At 35.9% G+C, this 23037-nt stretch overlaps 2 protein-coding genes across 2 annotated transcripts in view; both read right to left on the bottom strand.

Annotated features, from left to right (window-relative positions):
• Nucleotides 1-23037, bottom strand: part of LOC148939138 (uncharacterized) — a 303986-nt gene that overhangs the window by 148629 nt on the left and 132320 nt on the right. The window lies entirely within an intron of this gene.
• LOC148939139 (uncharacterized) overlaps nucleotides 1-23037 on the bottom strand; it is a 258930-nt gene that overhangs the window by 139260 nt on the left and 96633 nt on the right. The window contains exons 8-11 of the mRNA XM_089107216.1: nucleotides 13634-13867; nucleotides 10055-10184; nucleotides 5841-6011; nucleotides 135-239 (exon numbers count right to left, since the gene is read on the bottom strand). Of these exons, the coding sequence (XP_088963342.1) occupies nucleotides 135-239; nucleotides 5841-6011; nucleotides 10055-10184; nucleotides 13634-13867 (640 nt within the window). The remainder of the gene's footprint in view (nucleotides 1-134; nucleotides 240-5840; nucleotides 6012-10054; nucleotides 10185-13633; nucleotides 13868-23037) is intronic.

Below are 23037 nucleotides of genomic sequence, written 5' to 3'. Positions count from 1 at the left end.
CATAACTTTTGTGATACGGGCTATAACCTTTGCACATGAAACAATAAATAAATAAATGGCTGTTTTTGTCTCTGTAGTAGCTAGAAATATAACAACAGGAAGAAAAACGTCAAAAATTTAATAAAGACACTTACCTCTTAGTGACTGGAATGGGCGTTTCCCTTTCACTAGGTGAGAGGGTCTTCTCGCTAGAAGACAATGGATTCGTTGAATTTTCTTTCTTAGTGACACCCTCGCCACTAAAAATCAGAATATTAGAAAAAAAACACGTAAATAAACACAAAAACACGCAAACAAAAATACAAGAGCACCTTTTATTAAGTTAATTAAGAAGATAAGAACATAAAGCTATCGAGCGGAGAAGACCTAACCAATCTTCTTACTTAACTACGCATGCGCCATTGCTGAAAAAAATACTAAGTGCTAAAAAAAAAACCAAATAAAGTCTCTACACTGCTATTTGTAATGACACAATTGCTGGTCTAGTAATTATTTTTAACCTTATCTATGCAACGGCTCCAGAACATATAAGTGCTCAAAACATTTTTCATCGACTACTTCAACACGATCGGGAAACCCACAATCCTGTTAACCATCAACTACTCTTTAACTATTCCCGCGACTCTGTTTTGATCTTGCCAGTCATTTGAACGGTTCCAATCCCAATACCGCGTATTCTATGGTTACTGGTGTATGTTACTAAGGTTACTGGTGTATTCTATGGTACTGGTGTATGTTACTGGTTATGGCTATTCTATGATATTCTATGGTTCTACGTGTATTCTGGTTACTGTATCACCACTTCTGACCGACAAATTTTTCCATCAAGTGCTTTTTACATGATCAGCAAAGTCGCAATCCTGTTAACCACCCACTAATCTTCAACTTTTCACCTGATTCTATTTAGATCTTGATAGTTAAATGGAGTCTGCCAGTCCCAACACCGCGTACCCTATTTATGTCTTGATCAGCGCTTAAGAATCCTCAGATCAAGCTGATTAAGCGATCACTAAAGCAAGGGAATATAATAAGTGATGCTGACTTGTCAGAGACGTCATCAGTTCCCGAAGGAGAACAAATAGGAAGGAGGGATTCCGTCCAGGAAGGAGGGACGAAAGGTTTAAGCTCATCATGTGGTGAAACATGCCTCACAACGACAGTGAGCTGTAATTGTGAGATAATCACAGTGACTAATACGGGGCCTGTATGTGGTGGTATCTACAAATTAACTTAAATACCCTGCAGTTCTGAAGTCTTTTTTCTTTTTATTGTTTGATTCATTTTTATGTTGCTTATTTACCTGCTTTTTCAGACCATAGGGGGTGGAGATGATTTCGTTTTTTTTATATCATAAAATCCATCAGTAAAAGATTGTGAGTAGAATAGGATATAAAATATAGTATATACGGCAAGTTACTGGCGAGTATACTAACCATTCTCTGCAATATTCTTTGATAGTAGCCGAATAAAACAAGCTTTTTGAGAAATATCTATCTTGGTTTCCTAAAAACTTCTTTGAATTTCCAAATGAGGCATCGATGTGCTGATATTCTGATTGATTTTGAGTGCTGACCACTTGAGTATTGAGTTCTGGCATTCAAACGGATTTTGAGTTTCACCATTTGAGTGTTGAGTGTAAGCATTCTGACGGATTCTGAGAGCTTATCATTTGTTGAATGCTGACATTCTGTTGGAATTTGGGTACTTCAAATTTGAGTGTTGAGTGTCCATTTGAGATCAGACAGCAATATTTTTCGCCAGTAGCCCATTTGAGATAGAAGAAGCTTTTTGAGAAATACTCGTCATGGTTTGCGAAAAGCTTCTTTTATTTTCTAAACGAGGCGTTTGGGTGCTGACATTCTGACTGATTCTGAGTGCTGCCCATTTGAGTGTTGAGTTCTGGTATTCTGACGGATTCTGAGCGCTGATCATTTGAGACCTGACCATTAGATTATTGAATGCTGGCATTCTGTCGGATTTTGATTACTTACCATTTGAGTGTTGAGTGACAATTTGAGTGCCAAATATTCTTCGCCAGTAGCCCATTTGAGATAGAACATGCTTTTTGAGAAATATCGGTCTTGGTTTGAGAAAGGCTTCTTTTATTTTCCAATTTTGAGTACTGACCATCTGAGTGTTGAGTGTTAGCATTCTAATGGATTTCGAGTGCCGAGATTTTGAGGGATGGCTTTTGAGTGCAAATCATGTGAATGCTGATATTTGAGTGCTGGCCACTTATGAATTGATTGCTCACATTTCAGTGCTGATATTCTGGCAGATTTAGAGGGCAGAACATTGGAATGTCGAGTGCTGGTCATTTGAGTTTTGATTGTCCATTTGAGTGCTCACATTCTGATTTTCTACCCAATATAAACTCTCATCTTTTTTTAAATCACTCAATAACCGACAAAGGAGCACAGGAAAGGCAATGGGAGACCATAGAATCAAATGGGGAGGGAAAAGTCTCCTGGACTTAGATTATGCTGATGATTTAAGCCTCCTAGATGAAAGTGTGAGCAAAATGAATGAAGTTTTAGAGGTTTTGCCATTTCAGGGTGCTAGAATAGGTTTGAAAATTAATATTAAAAAGAATAAGTCACTAAGGCTAGGAATAAGTGAAAATGAAAAGGTGAAGTTGGGTAACGAAAAGATTGATCAGGTGGACAGCTTCACTAACCTTGGTAGTATTATCAGTAAAGATGGTGAAAGCAGTGAAAATGTTAAAAGTAGAATAGCTAAGGCTCAGGGTATTTTTTCACAGTTAAAAAAAACTTTGGAAGAATAGGAAGATAAGTTTGCAAACTAAGATTAGAATATTAGATGCTACAGAGATGACAGTGGTCAAATATGGCTCTGAAGCATGGGCACTCCGAAAAGCGGATGAAGATTTGCTAGATGTTTTCCAGAGAAATTGCTTAATGATTGTTCTGGGTACCCGGCTGACTGACCGTATTTCAAACAATAGACGATACGAAAAATGTGGTTCAATACCGCTCTCTAGGGCTATAATGAAAGAGAGGTTGAGGTGGCTAGGGCTCGTTGTGCGGATGAAGGATGACAGATTGCCGAAGATTGTTCTTTTCGCCCAACCGTCTAGGGCTAAACGGAAAGCAGGTCGTCCTCGTCTGGGGTGGGAGGACGTCATAAAGAAAGATCTAAAGGAAATGGGAACTTCATGGGCGGGCGTAAAAAGGGAGGCTTCGAATAGATTGGGATGGAGGAGGAGCGTGCGTAGATGTGTTGGCCTCAGGCGGCTAGGTGCTGCGGTGAGTTGTTAGTAGTAGTTGTGGTTATGCTTGTTTATTCTTATGTTTAAATTTTTATATTAGTTTATATTATGTTTAAATTTTTATGTTTATGTTTATATCTTTATGCTTATTTATGCTTCTTTGATTGTTTATGCTTTTTATGCTTTTTTTACAATTTTTTTATTTTACAATTATTATATCTTTTGTATTTTTTTGCTTCATTTGTTAGAGTAGATTCTATACAACTAGATATAACAGATTCAGTGCCAGGAATAGGATGAAAATTTACCCTTGGTGGTAGATATTCAAGAAAAGTTAACCACATTGGGCAAGAAGAAGGTTAACGAGAAGACAAGAGGCAAGTATGGTCCTTACTTTTGCCCTATATGTCGAAGTATGGATGAGGACGTGGGCCATATGATGTTTGAGTGTGATGAACTGAGTGAGTTGCGAAAGGAAGTGTATGGACGGGGTAGGTTTGAATAGAGATGGCTGGTAAAAATAGTGAGTAATGGGCGTTTTTTAAATACTGAAAGGTTAGAGGAGTTCTGAGGCTAGTGACGGCTCATATAAATATTCTGTAATTTGTATAATAAATAAATTTCTATATAATAAATAAATATTAATAAATAGATTGCTGTAATTTGCGTAATGGTTTTGTTTCATGTAGAGTGAATTTCTTGACACCGAATTTTTTAGTTTGCATCACCATGGCCCTAGGGTTTTAGAGCAATAAGAATTACTAATGTTATTATTATTTTTATTGCGTGACCGAATTATTGTGGTAGAGACTGGTGGTTCATCGGGACCCCTGTTGTTCCTAAGAAACTAAGGACGTTTGGCATTACGACAAATAATGCGGGATTAAACATACATGACTATTACTCATTCCGTCAAATTTTCTTCTTAGGCATTTCTTCTTATCCTTGTTCAGGCCCAACAACTCCACAAAATCCTAAGGCTTCCTGAATTCCTTGAAACTCCTAATTTAAACTATTATTTTTTTCTTATAAAACCCTCTTCCCCCTTAAAAGAATCCCTGCCTATTTCCTTCACTCACTAACATATTAAATCAACCGGAAAAAAAATACATATAGAACAAAAGAGCAAAAATTGTAAATAATTTAAAATTTTAACTCAAAATTTTTCTCAAAAGTCTTTGACGAAATGCGTATTTAAGACAGGATTTTTTCATTCTTTTTTTTAAGAAAATACAAAAAAAAATCAAAATTTATGGCGGACAATTATTTGTTTTCTTTTTTTTTGGGGGGGGGGGAGGGGAAATTTAGTATCTAAAGTAAATGATCTGTTGTGAAAGATTTCCAGTTTTTTTTCTTTAGTTTTGTAAAACGAAGAAAAGTATAGAAATCAGATCCAAGGAAGAAGCATAAGATCAAGGCCGTACCCAGAGGGGGGTTTGAACCCCCCCCCCCCCTCCCGAAATACTTTTCTAACTCGTAAAAACGTAACAAAATGGATATAGTTTTTGTGTAAAGCCCCCCCCCCCTGAATTTTTCTTAAAGTAAAACCCCCTCTGAAAAAAATCCTGGGTACGGCCTTCCATAAGACAAAAAAACTATTTTGAGATATGATGTAATAAAATGACAAATTTCAAACAAAACAAAATGATTACATTTAACAAATTTTTGCAGAGAAAGCAGCCTAATCTAAGTGGAGCCCCGACAAATGTAGAATCAATTTTTGAATAAAATAGTTGAACATAATTCTAATAGCATGTAGTTACAATAAATATAGTTATAGACATACTATATGCATATTTTATAACAAAAATCATTTAGTTATAACAAAACGACAAATTTGAAATGAAGTGAAATGGTTACATCAAACAGACTTTTGGACAGAAAGTAATGTAAGAGGAGCGCCACTTAATGTTTGCCACAAAAATGCAAGAAATATAGTTCTCACATTTTTGTCTTATTCTCTTTAACAATGGCGATAATGGAAATTTGTGGTATGTAGAACGGTAAATCACTGCTTTTCGGGAGCTACTTTCTTAAATAATTATATTTAATAGCATATATGCTAATTCATTATCGAATTGTAACTAATACTAATAATATTACTATACTAATTATAATTAGTAAACTAATATAGGAAACTAAAGGAACGGAATGAAGGAAAAGTTTCCGTGCCCTTCAGTAGCCTACTATAAGCTACTAATATCCACTTAAATGGCAAAATTTTTCCCTCTAAAAGTTTTAACAAATTAAATAAATCTTAAACTGAATAATTTAACATTAGATTTTAATTATTTTAATAATTAGATAACTTATATAAAATATAATTTATATATAATGATATTTTAATAATATAGTAATAATAATAACATAAGGTATATAATTATTATATATAAATATTGATAGTTTATTTCCCGCTTCGAACAAAATCGTCTAGAATTGTACGTCCGCCTGAAATGAAGAAGTAAGTCATTCTTACCAACACCTCTGCAAAATCGATTTTTGTTTCATTATTAAGTGGTCACGCTTGTGTCAAGATACGGTCATATCCGAAAAGCAGCGATTTTCCCTTTCATTTCTCAGCAAGTTTTAGGTTAAGATTAAACCCAATTACCTTTTCTGAAAAGAAACCCGACATGAATAGCTTCGATTTATGGCACTAGGACTTCCCGAAACCAGGTTAGCTCCACCCACAAGCTTGACTGGTGAAAGCTGATTGGTTACACCGTCCTGCATATTACCGCGTCGAATCCTCTCCCGAATTTCTGCCAATTTCTTTTGAAACCTGAACACAATCATGCACCAAGCAATTAGTGAAAAAGCATGCAATAAGAAGACAAAACCACACACGTTAGAACAGGGCCGTGTCCAGAATCTTTGTTCGGAGAGGGTTATTTTTTTTCGGGGGAGGGGGGTTACAAAAAAATGTATAGCAATTTGTTTATATAAATTGTTGTTACATTTTTACGAGTTGGGCAAATATTTCGGGGGGAGGGGCTCAAACAACTCTAACCCCCCCCCCCCCCCGCCTGGATACGGCCTTGCGTTAGACATCTTTTTTAGAGAAAAAAATGAAAACTATTTTTTTTCATTTTTTCTTCTACAACTATGACTGAAAAATCAAAATTTCTGAGACTTTTCAGTCTCAAAATTTCAACAAAATTTTCAGTCATCTTGATTATTATGGTAATTTTTTTTCATTTTTTTTGTCGATTTTTTACGAATAGAAACCTCACCGTTCAAAACGGACATTGAATTCAATGAAATTCAAATGCCACTTAAGCCGTCTAGAAGGTTTGAGGGTGAGTTTGAACAGTAAAACCATTATTTGTAAACCTTACTTAGCCTGACATTATTTTTTTGATGTTATGACAAAAAACGCAATACTCGAAATACATATCGTTCTCAGTAAAGCGCAAATGACGCCGTATAGCTTTCAGAAGATTTAAGGGGAGAGTAGCACTATTTCTATTTGTGATAGTTTCCGTTTGTTTTAAGTCATTCATTTTAGTTTCTGTTGGTTTTAGGATTGATTTATTCGTCTATAGCAGTATTTTTTAATCTTATTTTTTGATTTATTTATTTTGATTTCTGTTCATTTTGTTTCAATGATTTTAATTTCTGTTTGTTTGAATTATTATAGAGCTTTATTTCTGCTTAGCTTAAGTTTTAATATGACTCTTCACTTTTTTTTAGGAAAACCTCTTCTAAAAACTTTTTTTCATTAAATTAAATGTCCTTTTATGTCTCCCTTTAAATTTCCTTTCATTAAACTTTTTTTCTGAATAAGTGGCCTAGGTGAATTGGGCATATGACATATGCCTAATTATATGGCAATATGCCATATATCATACGCCATATAACATGGCAATATGCCATGTGCATACAGTGACCGTATGTCTGGAATATCGCAATGGTTATTCAAAAGACTCTATGTTACAAGACATATATTTTACACTTCAAAAATAATATATATAAATAAAAAATTACTTTACCAGCCCGCTTCATGTACGCAGGTGACTTTTTAGGCACTAAAGATAATGCAAAAATAACTTGATTATTCTGATAAAAAAAATAATTGATTTGAAATAATATTTATCAAATTATCCAAACTATATGACAAAATCTATAAAAATTACCAGATTCAACAATTTGGCAAATTATAAAAAAAAAATCATTTTAGATTGAATGGAAACTTCGAAATATTTTGGGAATCAAATAAGGGGCAAACTGAACCAACCGATATATAGGACTAGGCTTAAAAGTGTACGTTATGAACCTCGTTTTGACCGACATGTCACATAACGTCTTTTAAATTACTGCTCTGCTGAAACTCTACAGTCGAAGAGCTCTACTGAAAACTCTTAGGACGGACAAAGGGTGGACACCCCAGATTGAGCTGGGGTGCGTTTTCAAAGTTTTTTTTTTTTTTGTAAAGCCCCTCGGGAAAAAATCCTGGATACGGCCCTGAGTGGAACTGGCAGAAGCTTTGAAGATGGTAAAACAAACTTTGAGACTTTAAAAGCCTTTAGCATATTACAATTAGTCAACTGGTTGCACGATTGTGGCCTTTACGGCCAACTGCCCCAGCCGAATGGCTCTACCAAAAACCCATCATGACCCTCCGGATCAGAATGGGACGAAACTGTAAAGAACAATAATTCTTTGTGATTTGATAAGAGACTGCCATTGAATAGGGCCAAGTAGAGGAAGACTACAGATGTTTATAATGACATTATAATGTTGTTGACATTGAATTATTGTTGACATTATAATACAAGTTTTACGAGTTTGACATTATAATGTGACATTATAATAATTTATAATGACATTATTTATAATACGAGAAGCAAGAATTTGAACGAAATTGTCAATTCTAAATTAGTCGTTGCATGATTGCAGCTTTTATGGCCTTATTTCTTACGGCCTTAAATCTTAAAATTTTTTAAGATTAACGGAAATATTGCCAACTTGCGAAAAAAACAATTTTTACTCCAATTTTCTATCCTCATTCAGGAAACAGTCTGCATTGGTTAGAAGACAACTGTAAAAGTAGGGAGATATGCCCACTCGCAGCCCTTGGGAAGAGGGCTGGACAGTCTGTCAGGAGGGAGAGGGGCGGTTGCGCACTTGGGAAATATACATTGCTGAGTTAACAATTGTAAAAGTGCCATTTTTAACAATCTCACCCCTTCTCCCTATCATGACCGCAATTAGAAAGACTTCTCATCAAAGAATTTGGAAAAACTAAGGCGAGATTAAACTGTCCCAACTGCATCAGTCTACAGAAGAGTTTATTCCGGATTAGGGTTGGAAGATATCCGAAACATATTTCCCAATTGAGTTATCATGATCATTTTTCAAAAAGTAAGCTACACATTGTATATTCTACCTTTTTTTTTTTTTTTTTTGTAGCAAAATTAATGTTATCATCGAACAACGTCAAAAATAAAAATTTAATAAAAAGCAATTAATTGTTTTCACAATTATAATAAAAAATAATAAGGCTTTAGCAGTTAGATGGCAAAACAGGGGGGGGGGCAATAAGTATTCTACTTTAGTCCTAAAACTCATAAAAAGTTTAAAAAAAATACATTCGAAGAAAATATAATTTTTACCTATCCCTTAAAAAACAATTTGATCTTGAGTACCTTTTTTAGATTTCGAAAACAGAAAATGGGCTGTAATACTTCTTTTATTTGTATTAGTTTATGTTTGTTTTACATTTGACATCATTCGTCATTAAATATGACATCATTGTTTTATATTTGACATCATTTGTCGATCGTTTCGTAGTCTTTGTGGTTACTATTTGATAACTGGAATAAATAATCTTTGACTAATTAATTTATAATTCCTTAAAACACCAAAAAAAAAACGATTGATTCAAAATATGGAAACAGTAATAAGTCTTTTTAGATTTTGGGGTGGTAGAGGATGAGCTTCAAACCCACTCCAATTGGCGTACTTTCCTGTGAACCAAAAACAACAGTCACAGAAACATAACTCACATATATGTCTTGTCAGAGGTCACGACTATAAACTAGATTGAAAGAAAGTATAGTATGTGGTTCACGTTGTGCATGTCATACGTGTGACCATTGTGAATAAAAATTATCTGCCGGTTTCCGCAAATTCGAATCAATTAAATCTTAAAATAATAATACTTTTCTAATTTAAAAGGTTAATAAAGAGCTTTATGTTCTTACTCCAAATAGACCATATACTGTTTTGCATTTTCAGTAAAGCGCTAGTTTTTCAAAATTCAACAAAATATTGGGAAATTTCATGAGTCGGTTTATTTGAGCTATCCTGCATATGCTACGAAGCAATAATTTTGGTTAACTTTGTTTCAACTTCACTCTTTACTTTCATCAGATTTTTTTAAATTGATCTAAACAGAAAACACATTTGATTATCCAATCCATATTTGGGAGTGCAAAAAATATCGGTCATATTTTTCAAAGAATATTTTACTATGCCAAAATAAAGTATGAAAGTAATCAGGTTTCTGATTTGTTAAAGACGATGTCATGTGATCACTTTCGGCCAATCATAGGCCTTTTCCACAGAAAAATCTACGAAAATTAATTGCAACAAGCTTTATTGTACGCTGGGAGAGAAAAATCAGATAGATTCATATTTGTAAAAACAAAATCGCTATTGTTTAAAACAGAAGCAAGTTGAAAACTTCTCCCGATAATTATCATAATTACACATCTTAGTTAAACAGTTTGGAACTGAATTTGCAAATTAAATAAATAAAAAAGTTAGAAAAAACATGCAACGTTGTCAAATAAGCAACCAGCATCCACCAAAAGTACGTACTTTGCGTCTGAATCAAAGCTGACAGTTCTTCTGAGCATTGCATCATTGGTCTCCTGTGACGACAGGCTACTTGTTGACTGCGTGACATTGGAAGAGTCTGATAGAGTTCTTGTGACATCTTCTTTATCAGCTATAAGAATTTAGTCATCAAAATGGGCAAACAGCCAAATTTTTGGCCGAACTTTTAGAGTGGAGAGTGTTCATGTTCTATTTGCTTTTCTTTTTAAAAGACTTTAGTTTAGAAGGGAAGATGAAATCAATGAATCATTGCGTGAAAAATTATCTTGAAATATTTTGATGGAAAGATTTGTAAAAATGAAAATGAAAATATTACAAAGCCTATCCCATTTATAGACTAAAAAAGGGGGGAGGGGTTCACCATAAAAATATCATATTTTCATTACAACTCCATTGGAAAAACTTTCGTGATGAAAAATGTCTAATTTGGTAGAGTTGTCATTTATTCATTGGCACCGCAATATTGTTCACTTAACAAAAAATACGTAATTTGTGATGAGTCGACCATGATATTTTCGGTCAAAATTAAGTTCATAACGTACTTAATAGAAAAAAACGTACTTGCTGAGGCATTCTCTTGGGAAGGGGAAAGAGGCAATGAGGCTTCACTTATATCTTTAAGAAAGGAAATAGAAACTTTAAAAAAGGGTAAGCGGGGATGTCAGGTTATAGCGGGGTTGCAAAGTTTTGACAAAATGGATTCCGTACAAGTCTTAGTTATGACATGACAACCTAGTTATGACAACCAAAGTTATGACAAGTTCCTAGTTATGACAACCAAACAGACTTCTTACGTATTAATATAGTTTTCATAGATGACGTAATAATTTTATACATTAATAATATAATTTTCATGGAGGCTTAATAAGTTACAAAAAATGTTGCTCCAGTTGGAAATCTCAGTGTTTCTATCAACAATTTGTTTTTTTTTTTGGTCTTTTTATTTCAGGAACTGGCATTCTAAAATATAGTTCATAAAATGTATAAAAGGTTACATAAAAGATTACATTAAATAAATGGTTACATTATATAAAAAGGTGACATTATGTAAAAGGAGCAAAAAGTCGTATTAGATATATTGTGCAACGGAAACTTAACGCAGCATGAGTTAAACATTTTGAAGAGTGCCTCCAAATTGAATATAGCACTTTTTAATTTAATTGTAAAATTAACTTTTAATTATATAGCCCTTGATCTTGCAGCTTTTTTTCCAGAGATTAATTTTAAAAAATCTTCACAAAATATGACGTAGATAATTTCGGAGACCACACTGCCTTTCCATGACGATAAATAAAAGTTCAAATAGGGATAAAATCCTTTTAATGGACAGTGATGATGATAACAGTGATAGAAATTCACAAAGATACCAGATATTTCGGTCAAATATACAGTGACCGTCATCAGTAGTAAAACTACACTAAAACAATTTAAAAGAAAAGTTTATATACTAAATCAAATAAAACTATATTCACTAACTCTCACTAATTCTTCTCCATGCAAAGGCGGAAGCTAGCCTCTTTGACCTTCTAGGATTCGGTTCATTAGCGTTCAATGATATAACATTTGGACAGAGGTCAACTACATTGGGTGAATTGAACTTTACTTTATCAGATTTTAATAAATTATCGTGGATAGAATTTAGCCCAAATTCACCTGTGTCCCGATTCAAAGCAATGTTCTTGAATAAAATTTTCTTTATTTCAAGAGTTTCACGAAAGTTTTGCTTTAAACCCCGATCCCTAGAAATAAGAGACATTATCGAACAAAATGAAATGGTCTGAAAAATTGAATATATGTTCTGAAAGGGCTGAAGTAAAATCTTCAGACTTAGAATCTTGCTTTAAAGCCGAAGAAATAGAATCTTTATGCTGTAACAATCTCATTTCCAAACGCTGGTTAGTACGTCCCACATATGAGCTTCCGCAAGTACATGGGATCTGATAGACGCCACTTTGTTGATTTCTAAGGAAGTCTTGGAAACAACTAGGGGGAAGGATGTTTTTTGTTCCTTACCATATGTACTCGGGCCAAGTGAAAAACTCAAAAGAATTTTACAGAGTAATGGTCTAAAGGAAGCTTTAAAGAGCAATAATACTTTGGGTAGTTTTCTAAATTCTGGGAAGGATCTAACTTCATTGGGGCTAACTGGAGGCTAACTTCATTGGATCTAACTTCCTCTATACGAAGTGCCTTGGTAAAAAAAAGGAAAAAAAAACACATTGTGCCCACATCGCTCTTTATTTCTGCAGCACTAGTGCGCTTGCCTGTTATCTGATGCATAAAACTATTGAAATCTAGGAAAAGAAAATGATCTTTAATTGTTTAAACTGGTTCAAAATAATAAAAAAAACTAAAATGATCGTAAATAAATGAAAAAAGATAATTAAAAGGAGAAGAAAATTGGTAAAAAGGAGACAGCTAAATATATCTTAAAAATGAAAAAAGCAGAAATCGGGAATTCAATTTTCAATTTAAAAAAACCTCCATATCCAGTTATGCAGATTTGGTAGTAGCGGGCGTCAAATTAAACAAAACATTGACGAAAAAAAGGTAAAAGATAGAGGAAAACACGGCTTATGAGCGTGTACCTTTCCTTTGAAGGAGTAGTTGCCTTTGGGAATCGACAGGTTGCCAATTTTAACATTTCTACGGACGAAAACCGTTGTCAAAATTAACTGACTAGTTTGGTTATTTATTTACACAATTCAAAAAGGCAACACTGACAAAAATGCGGTACTTCCTTGCGAAACTCCATAACCTTGCAACAACAAAAAGAAAATAAAACCATACAAAATTATGCATTTCAGGCATAAATAGACTTAAGTAATTAAGGAAAAATCTCCAGAGCTACATTGTCTTGGTGCTGTTACTAAAGATTACCAATTACCCAATAGTTTACAGTTAACTTATCAACTAATTAATAACAATAAAAAATCTACTGTCGTCAGAAGACTCAATGCCGGATAGGGATCATCCCATTTTTCTAGGCGCCCGAAGATACGCATATATAATTCATCCGTGAGCTCAATCCTGTTCTACGCGGCGGAGAGATGGCCCCTCAAGTGCACCATCTCGAGCATGATAGACGCCTATCAGTAGAAGCAACTCCGTCGAATCGAGGGGCTCCGAGAGGACGATTTTGTGAGTAACGCAAGGCTCCTTGCCCTTACTCACCAAGTACCATTCTCAACTCAAATTGGCTTACGAACTCTGAGATGGTTTGGGCGTATTCTTCAGATGGCACCGGTAGCCCCTGCTAGATTATAAACGATTTTGACCGAACATCCCATGGTTGGTCGCACCCGAGAAGTAGACCTCTGACCAGGTGGAAGGACAGCCTACAGAAGTTTCTCAACGTGGCCGACATTCCTGTTTAAGAGGACCCTCTTATAGTAGCATATCGATCCACCTGGAGGAGCAAAGTTGCTACGCTCTCTGCGCCAAATATCACGCGGCAGAAGTCTTAAGTCAAGTCAAGTGAATCTACTGGTTATCCTAACCTAAATTTTTTAATAACATAAGTTTTAACGAAAATAAGGTTCCTATGAGATATGCCATTACCTGAAGGAGTGGTTGGTGCAGAGGTAGCACCGAGTGGACTAGAATTATTGGGTAAAATAATACCAATTGAACTAGGGCGAGTCCGAACAGACCCAGGCCGGCGCCAAGATGGAAATCCATCATCTTCTTCAGACGGTTTGGAAGGTACAAAACCTGGGACTTTACTCTTCTCAGACGTCGGGGAATTGGAAGAATTTGAGCCAGGACTTTCTGAACCAGGGGAAGGCCGTTTCTCTGCAAATAAAAGCTATTTTAAAGTATATAAATCAAGGTACAAAACCGGTTTGGAAGGTAAAAAACCTGGGATGTAAAAACCTTCTCAGACGTCAGGGAATTAGATCAGTTTGAGCAAGGACTTACTGAACGAAGGAAAGGCCGTTTTGCGATAAATTAAAGCTATTTTAAAGTGTTATTATTATTATTATTGATTTATTACCCATTATTAAACATACAAAATGTTGTAAATGGAGTACAAGAGATAAAAAAAAAATAACAACAAAACATCCAAAGAAGACTCAACAACAGAAAAACAAGATTAAGAACATTACTACTAAAAAAAAAAAAATACAAGTTTAAGTTATTGCGACATATAACGAAGAGTGGCTTGGTTCAAATGCCTTTGCAAATCGAGCACGGCGATTCAGTACAGCTTTAAGCCGGACGGTTATACCATACTTCAGAAACATTTTCGGATTCCTCATCCAAATTGGATGGCAAAGTAGATGCTTGCCATATCTGTAGAAAGTAGACCGAATACTGCGGCGATCAGACGAAGTAAATATTTTCCAAAACCGAGATAAGGCTAGCACATGTGGCAAAACAAAAGCGTTATACACCCTTGCGAGTAGAAAAAGGTTAAAGTGGCACTTCATTGAAACGACAATTCCATAAGCTCTTCGTGTCTTTATAGCGAACAACGAAACAAGGCAATCTCGATTTTTTTTAAGATCGTTACATATTGGAAGGCCGAGGTAAATTATCTTAGACGAAGACTTAATCGCATAAGTTCCGAAAATAACATCAACTGGTACACTATCTTTAACGTGGCTGTTAAATACGAGAACTTCCCTCTTCTGGGGATTGAAAGGAAGACCTATGTTACCGTATTCCTTACTCAAAACACGAAAAGTCTCTTCGATGCCTACAACTGTTCTAATCGCGCTCAAAATGTCGTCGGCATAATCGATCAGCGAAACATTGAGACCTCTAAAGATACAAGTAGACTGAACCGGTTCTTGCGATGAAATAATACCGTTATTGGACAGCGGTGGCGAATTAAGTGCCCCTTGACGTATTCCCTTCTCTATTAGTACAAGATTCGAAGACGGGGCTAAAGCATTAACACACGGTACTTTTAAACGTGCTTTTAATGTACTATATACATATTCCTCAGTGCGCGTAGAATAGACTTATCCACCCCACGGGTCCGAGCAGACAACAATATCTGAGGGTGCACACCGAACACTGCCCCCCGTCTTTTCCGTTTTTTAGTACAGGAGTAATTACACCCGTGCAGAATAGGTCTGGAACAATCCCAGCATTAAAATCCATTTGATACAGGAGACCAAGGTGCTCGACAAGGTTCTGACTTCCCGCTTGCAGATGCAATCCGCACAGGTTATACACCCCCCTCGACAACTTCTTCTTCAGTTTCGAGATTGCCTCACTGACTGACGAAGTAGACACAACAAAACCAACTTCCCGTTCACAGTCCGCAAGACTCGCATCGAGCTCAATCGAAAATTTATTTTCCAGATCAGCATTAGGCAATGAAAACTCGTGCGTTAAATAATTTACCCACTCGCTCTCACTTGGCAGAACTTTAATTGATTTTTTACTTTTTTTCTGTTCTGGAAGTTTCCAATTTTGATAGGGGTCTTGATTTAGAGATTTAATATCAAGATAAATAATTAGAGGACGGTGTGTAGCGAAGGTTTTTGCGAATCTTCGCTAGGATGAAGCTCACTATACGATGCCTTAGTCTGCCATTATGTATCCACATTCGTAACCAGAACATCACGTCCACACACACATCTACAAAATCCGAATTATCGGACCAGTGGGGTATTTCCAAGCCAATCCGAACACGACAAATCGGTACTGCAGCCTTTTCCGCACACTGCAGGGCATGAACTATTTCGCTACAGTATATATTAATCAGTACTTGTTTATCACTTGCTTCAACTGAAGAAAATTTATGAAGTAGATTGTAAGGGACGCGAAATCTTGCTAAAATATCGTCACATACATTCTGGTACAAGGGGGTATTAATTTTATCCCACATAACTTTCTGATGCCATTTTCTTCCACTGGGCAGATCAGGGTGGGATTTCGAAGATGTATTAGGTAGGAAAACATAACCAACTGGTAAGTGTTCAGATGCGCTGATAGATGTATCCACATGCGACTGGCAAAGGGGAACTGGTTGATGTGAACACATTATCAAATCAAGAGATGAAGTCACTCCAGAGTTATGAACATACGTGAAATCGAGATCATTTTCCATTTTGTTTAGGCCAGAGCATGCAGTCGAGAGTACTTGGGATCTAGGGCTTTCCGGATTCAGCAAATCAGAGTTCATATCTCCTGCAACAATGTATGACAAGTCTTGGGTGCGACAATTGGCAATAGAGTTTGCTAATTTCTGACAAGCACTATCGAACCTGGAATCTGATCTAGATGATTTGTAGTCCGTAGGCATATAAACTGAGAAGATTATTGTCCGTTCAATCGTGATCGCAAGAAAATTATCGGATATCTGGAGAACTATCACGCGTAAAGACTTTGAAGCAAGGACTGCGATACCGCCTGAGGGCCGTCCTCTGACAACTCAATTTTGCACCAACAGCAAAAAGATAGATTGAAAAAACGATATTTAACAGTTCAGTCCCTTCTTTTGTCAGGAAATGTTCCTGGAGACAAACAACGTCAAGACTACAAATTAGGTTTTCGAGTATTGGCAGTTTGTTGATTACATTTCCATTAATGTTCCAAGTAATCAAACTTAATTCGCGATTCATTTCTTAACTGCAAGTAACTTTTGCGCTTCCGGACAGCTGAAACTGTAGCATGGATAAATGAAAGCATGGATATATAAATGAAGATACGAAACCGGTTTGGAAGGTAAAAAACCTGGGATGTCAAAACCTTCTCAGACGTCAGGGAATTAGATCAATTTGAGCAAGGACTTACTGAACGAAGGAAAGGCCGTTTTTCGATAAATTAAAGCTATTTTAAAGTATTAATATTATTATTATTAATTTATTACCCATTATTAAACATAGAAAATGTTGTAAATGGAGTACAAGAGAGAAAAAAATAACAACAAAATATCCAAAAAAACTCAACTACAGATAAACACGATTAGGAACATTACTACTTTTGAACGAGTATATATATATATATATATATATATATATATATATATATATATATATATATATATATATATATATTATATATATATAGAGTAGAATAATTTTATTTATAACACGTACATAAATAAATGTCACAAAACAGCGCAAATGCCTGGTGGCATACTTTAGCGCTGAAAATATTGCCAACGGAAATACACAGCCATTTTCTAACTAAATTTTACAACAACGAAAAAGAAAACCCTAATGAACAAAATGCTTAGCATGTCATAAGATATTTCTTCACCAGTCTTAGAAAATGTCGCTTGTTGCTGCATTCCCGAACTGATGCAGGAATTGAGTTTCAGATTTTTGGGCCAATGTGACGGATGCTGAATCCCGCTCTCGATGTCGGGCGAATTTCGCACGAAAAGTCTGAACGATGCGTAGTAGGATAATTATGAAATTGAGAATTAGTTGAGAAAATGCCGGAGAAACTTATAGGTAAATTACTATATTGATAATCGTGACAAATACTAGAGATAGAAATAAAATGAAGTTGGTCCAAAGAGAAAATTCCTGAAGTCCCATATAGGTGTCTAACTGAAGTTCTGCAATCAACATTAAAAGAATCCTCATTGCTTTATTCTGAAGTATTTGGAGAGATTTGAAAACAGACAGAAAGGTAGATGCCCAAACCAAACTGCAATAGAGAAAATATGGGTGGACGAAAGAATAATAAATAGATTTTAGAACAGCTTTAGGAAAAAAGTGACAAAGATGAGTTAGCATGCCAATATTTCGGGAAATTTTTAACCACAGTGTTTTTACATATTTATGAAACGACAAATTTTCATCTAAAATAATCCCAAGATATTTGAACTGATCTACCCGTCTTAATTCAAGACCACTCAAAAAAAGAGAGAAGGTATCTGACACTACAGATCCAGTTCCCGAAAATAACATATACTGGCATTTGTTTTCATTAAGAGCTAGTAAATTCCTTGAATACCAATCAGATACAGTTAGTAACGTACTTTCGAGGTTTTGGAAAAGAACTGATAGGTCCCGGTGAGAAGCAAAAATTACTACATCATCAGCAAACATTATAATTTTACAAAGAGGCAAAACTTCTGGCAAATCATTTATAAAAAGAATAAATAGAATAGGCCCAAGAACAGAGCCCTGAGGCACTCCGTAGTAATTGGAAAAGTTTCGGAACGGAGATCACAAGATTTATCAACACAATCTAGTCGTCTCCCAGAAAGGTAAGATGAAAAAAATTTAACAGCTTGTGTTGAAAACCCATAAGACTTTAGTTTAAAAAGAAGCAAATAATGATTTACGGTGTCAAACGTCTTTGCGACATCAAGAAAAATCGCCAACGCGTGTTGACCATCATCTAGTGAATCATTAATATTTAGTAAAAGCTCATGAATTTCCAGTTCAGTTGACTTTATAAAACCATATTGAGACGTGTGTAAAATCTTACTATCAAATAAATATTTTTGTAATTGACTATTTGCAAGTTTTTCCAAAATTTTGCTGAAAATTGAAAGTAGAGAAATACCTCTATAATCTGAAGGGTGAGTGGAATTCCCAGCTCTAGGTAATGCAATTTTTAAAAGCTCAGCTCTAAAATTTGCTTTTTTTAAAAGCTCAGGAAAAAACCCATGTATAAGTGATAGATGAAAAATATACGTCAACAAAAATGAAATGTTTGACGTTATTTGCTTTTCGGTTTGAGCCGGAAATCCAAATTCGTCCTTAGAAAAACTCCGTTTAAGCTTCAGAATAACTTTTTCAATCTCATGAGGTTTCAATATATATATATATATATATATATATATATATATATATATATATATATATATATATATATATATATATATATATATATATATATATATATTATATATATATATATATATATATATATATATATATATATATATATATATATATATATATATATATATATATATATATATATATATATATATATATATATATATATATATATATATATATATATATATATATATATATATATATATATATATATATATATATATATATATATATATATATATATATATATATTTATATATATATATACTACTACTACTACTACTACTACTAACACCTCACCGTAGCACCAAGCCACATGAGGCCAACACAGCTATGCACGCTCCTCCACCCCAGTCTATTCAAAGCCTCCCTTTTTACACCCGCCCACGAAGTTCCTATTTCCTTTAAATCTTTCTTTATGAAGTCCTCCCACCCCAGACGGGGACGACCTGCTTTCCGTTTAGCCTAGATGGTTGGCCGAAAAGAGCATTCTTCGGCAATCTGTCATCCTTCATCCGCACAACGTGCCCAAACCACCTCAACCTTTCTTTCATTATAGCCCTAGAGAGCGGTATTGAACAACATTTTTCGTATAGCCTATTTAGTCCAGGACTTTTAGGGTTTGACCCGGACAATATTGCAATATAAACGAAAATGGTACCAAAATGATCAGAAAAAATTCTGTACAACATAATAAAAGTCCCCATAAATCCGAGTGGGTCGAGTACCCGAAAAACAGGGGAAAAGGGGGAAATGCAGGGGAAATTGGGAAAAATGCCGAACATGCCCAGAAAATAGTTCAAAGTGAGTTTTCTGGGGCTTTCCCATGCGCTGATCACGAAACTGACATCTAAAATTCAGTATAGAATAAAAGTACTATGGAAAACGGGGGGAACAGGGGGTTTGAGGGGAAAAAATTTAAAAATACAGGGTAGGGGTAGAAAGCACTTTGAAATATGTTTTCTGTGGTCTTTCTATCTGCTGATCCCGAAACTGACATCTAAAATAAAAATAAAGAACATGAGCCCCACCATAACGGGGGAAAAGGGGGAAAGAGGGGAAGAAATGGGACAATTGAAGTCAGGGGTAGAAATCAGTTTGAAATGTGTTTTCTGGGGTTTTCCTATCTGCTGATCACGAAACTGACGCCTAAAATGAAGGAAAGAAAACGAGAACCATGAAAACCGAACAAAACTTGAGGAAATAACAGACAGGGGGACGGGAAGCCTGACTCCTGAGCCAGCTGCTAATGGCTAACAAGCGGGCCTATGGACAAAATAACTCGCTTAAGTATCAAACTTTTACTTTCTTTAATCACAGACATTTCTTACAACCATTTGAATTAATAAACATAAAGAAAACAACCGCTTGGCAGTGATCACAGTATAAAACTTCAGATATTATAGGTAAAATTTGAACTTTCGAAGGCAATATCGTTGAATAAAAAACTAAAAAAGAAACTTCAGTAACTATAGGTAAAATCTGCACTTTTTAAGGCAGTAGAGTTGACTTGAAAAACACAGTATTGATGTCACTAGTTGAGCTCCTCGTCTTCGACAATCTCGTTGTCCCTGCTCAAACAGTTGATACCCTGACATTCTCTGCACGCGAACGTACACGCCAATCTATTTTTCTTGCAGCTGCATCGCGAGTTCTCGCAGCCTGTTTTACAGTTGCATCTCAAGACACTCAAAAGAGTCTGAGGTGCGGGTAACAAATCGGTCATCACAGGTGAGTATTTATGGTCTCTGAGGACCCAACCCCAGTCAGCTGGGTCGAGGTCAGCTGGTTCCCCTTTCCAACGGGATACCTGGAGGTGCACTCGCTGGGAGTGGAATGAAGCTGCAGCTTCGGTTGGCGGAAGCCTTTCAGGCGTAACAAACGCCGTAGTATTTGACGAAGAAACTTTTTCCAAGAAAATTCGATGTCGCAGCTTAGTGAGATCTTCGTTTGGTCGTGCTTTATACAAGCTGAGGAGAAGATATTCACACGCTTTCACAATTTCATCTTTAGACGATGATTCATCCAGAAACACTTCGCATTTTTTTTTGAACACTTTGCTCTTCTTCAAAAGAGGTAGCACAGCTTGCTTTCCAAGTCCGAAAACTCGTGATGTCGTGCCACATCCCAAGAGTGCGTGCCCTACCAGAAGTAGCCTGGATACTTCTCCCATTTTTTTTTTAACTTTGTTGAGGCACCAGATCCGTCTTATCGCTTCTTTTGCGTTCGTTGACGATTCGAAGTAAAGTGTTTTTGCAGTAGGCGGGAGGTGATACAAGAGTAGAATCAGAAGGTCAGTGTCGTTGCCAAGAACTATTGTTTCAGAGTTTTCTGCTTTCGTTACGGCAGTCTTCACGATTAGATAGTCAGCATCGTCCTTCGCATGGGCGACATCAAATCCATTGGCTCTGAGTTTTTCCCCGATGTAGCTTATAATTCGCTGTTTGTTCTGAGAGTTGCTCAAAAACTCTTCCTTCTTTTTCTGGAGCTTCATCCCTAAACTGAAATCGATCACTTGATGCTGGCTTCCCTTACACCGTCGGTTGTTGGTAGCATCTTTCGTGGTTGGACCAGCGCTGTATCCATTGAAGACAACAGTAGGGGAGGTACAGCGTCGAGTAACGAAACTAACATAGCTGTCACAGGTTGAATCATAAGTATCACCAATCTTCCAAGGTACTTGCTGAAGCAACCAACCTCCGTCAACTACAGTGACACGATCTGACACTGGCAGGTGGTGAATCGAGTCCGTTTTCGCTTCTTTCCATATGGCTTTCGCTAGTGCAGGTTTGTCTGGCTGACGCATTATGCCAGAATTCTCAAACAAAGCGGGCGGATAACTGCACAGTTCGTAACGTAGAGTTTTTTTGCCTTTTCCGAACCTATGGGGTAGCCGAACCTCTATAGATCTCCTGTATTAACATTTGTAAACATTTCCACATGCTTTCTACCCCTACCCTGTCTATTTCCCTTTTTCCCCTCCCTCACCCCCATTTCCCCGTTTTATGTTAATCAATTTTTTTATATCATTTCAGTTCTCAATTTCGTAATCACCAGATAGGAATACCCCAGAAAATATCTTTCAAACCGCTTTTTACCCCTACTTTGTATTCTTCTCTTTTCTCCCCTCTTTCCCCTGTTCCCCCGTTTTCCGTAGTACTCTTTTTCTATACTGAATTTTAGATGTCAATTTCGTAATCAGCGTATGTGAAAACCTCAGAAAACTCACTTTAAACTATTTTCTGGGCATGTTCGGCATTTTTCCCATTTTCCCCCGCATTTCTCCCTTTTCCCCTGTTTTTCGGGTACTCACACCACTCGGATTTATGGGGACTTTTAGTATGTTGTACAGAATTTTTTTCTGATCATTTTGGTACCATTTTCGTTTATATTGCAATTTTGTCCGGGTTCGACACTTTTTGAGCTAAAAGTCCTGGACTAATTGTTTGAAATACGGTCAGTCAGCCGGGTACCCAGAACAATCCTTAAGCAATTTCTCTGGAAAACATCTAGCAAATCTTCATCCGCTTTTCTGGGCGTCCATGCTTCAGAGACATATTTGATCACTGTCATCACCGTAGCTTCTAATATTCTAATCTTGGTTTGCAGACTTATCTTCCTATTCTTCCAAACTTTTTTTTAACTTTGAAAAAGCACCCTGAGCCTTGGCTATTCTACTTTTAACATCTTCACTGTTCCCACCATCTTTAATAATAATATTACCTAGGTAAGTGAAGCTGTCCACCTGATCAATCGTTTCGTTACCAACGTCAGCTTTTCATCTTCACTTATTCCTAGCCTTAGAGGCTAAGTCTTCCTAACATTAATTTTCAAACCTATTCTAGCACCCTGATCTCGCAAAACCTCTAAAACTTCCTTCATTTTGCTCACACTTTCATCTAGAATGCTTAAATCATCAGCATAATCCAAGTCCAGGAGACTTTTTCCACCCCATTTGATTCCGTGGTCTCCTATTGCCTTCCCTGTGCTCCTTAAAATAAAGTCCATCAAAATAATCTATACAAAGGGGGATAGAACACAACCCTGCTTAAGTCCTGATTTAATACAAAACCAGCTGCTAACCTCATTTCCTACCTTAACCGCAGCAGTGTTATTCTCGTACATAGCTCTAAAGACCTTAATTTATTTGTCTGGTATACCATACAAAGATAAAACCTTTATTAAAGCTCTTCTATCAAC

This window comes from Artemia sp. Qi Xiang Cuo, chromosome 21, assembly GCF_049724085.1.
Source record: "Artemia sp. Qi Xiang Cuo chromosome 21, ASM4972408v1, whole genome shotgun sequence".
In the NCBI taxonomy this organism is placed as follows: Eukaryota; Metazoa; Arthropoda; class Branchiopoda; order Anostraca; family Artemiidae; genus Artemia; species Artemia sp. Qi Xiang Cuo.
The sequence above is the reverse complement of the archived record's forward strand: the minus strand, read 5'-3'. Positions and strand labels throughout refer to the sequence as shown.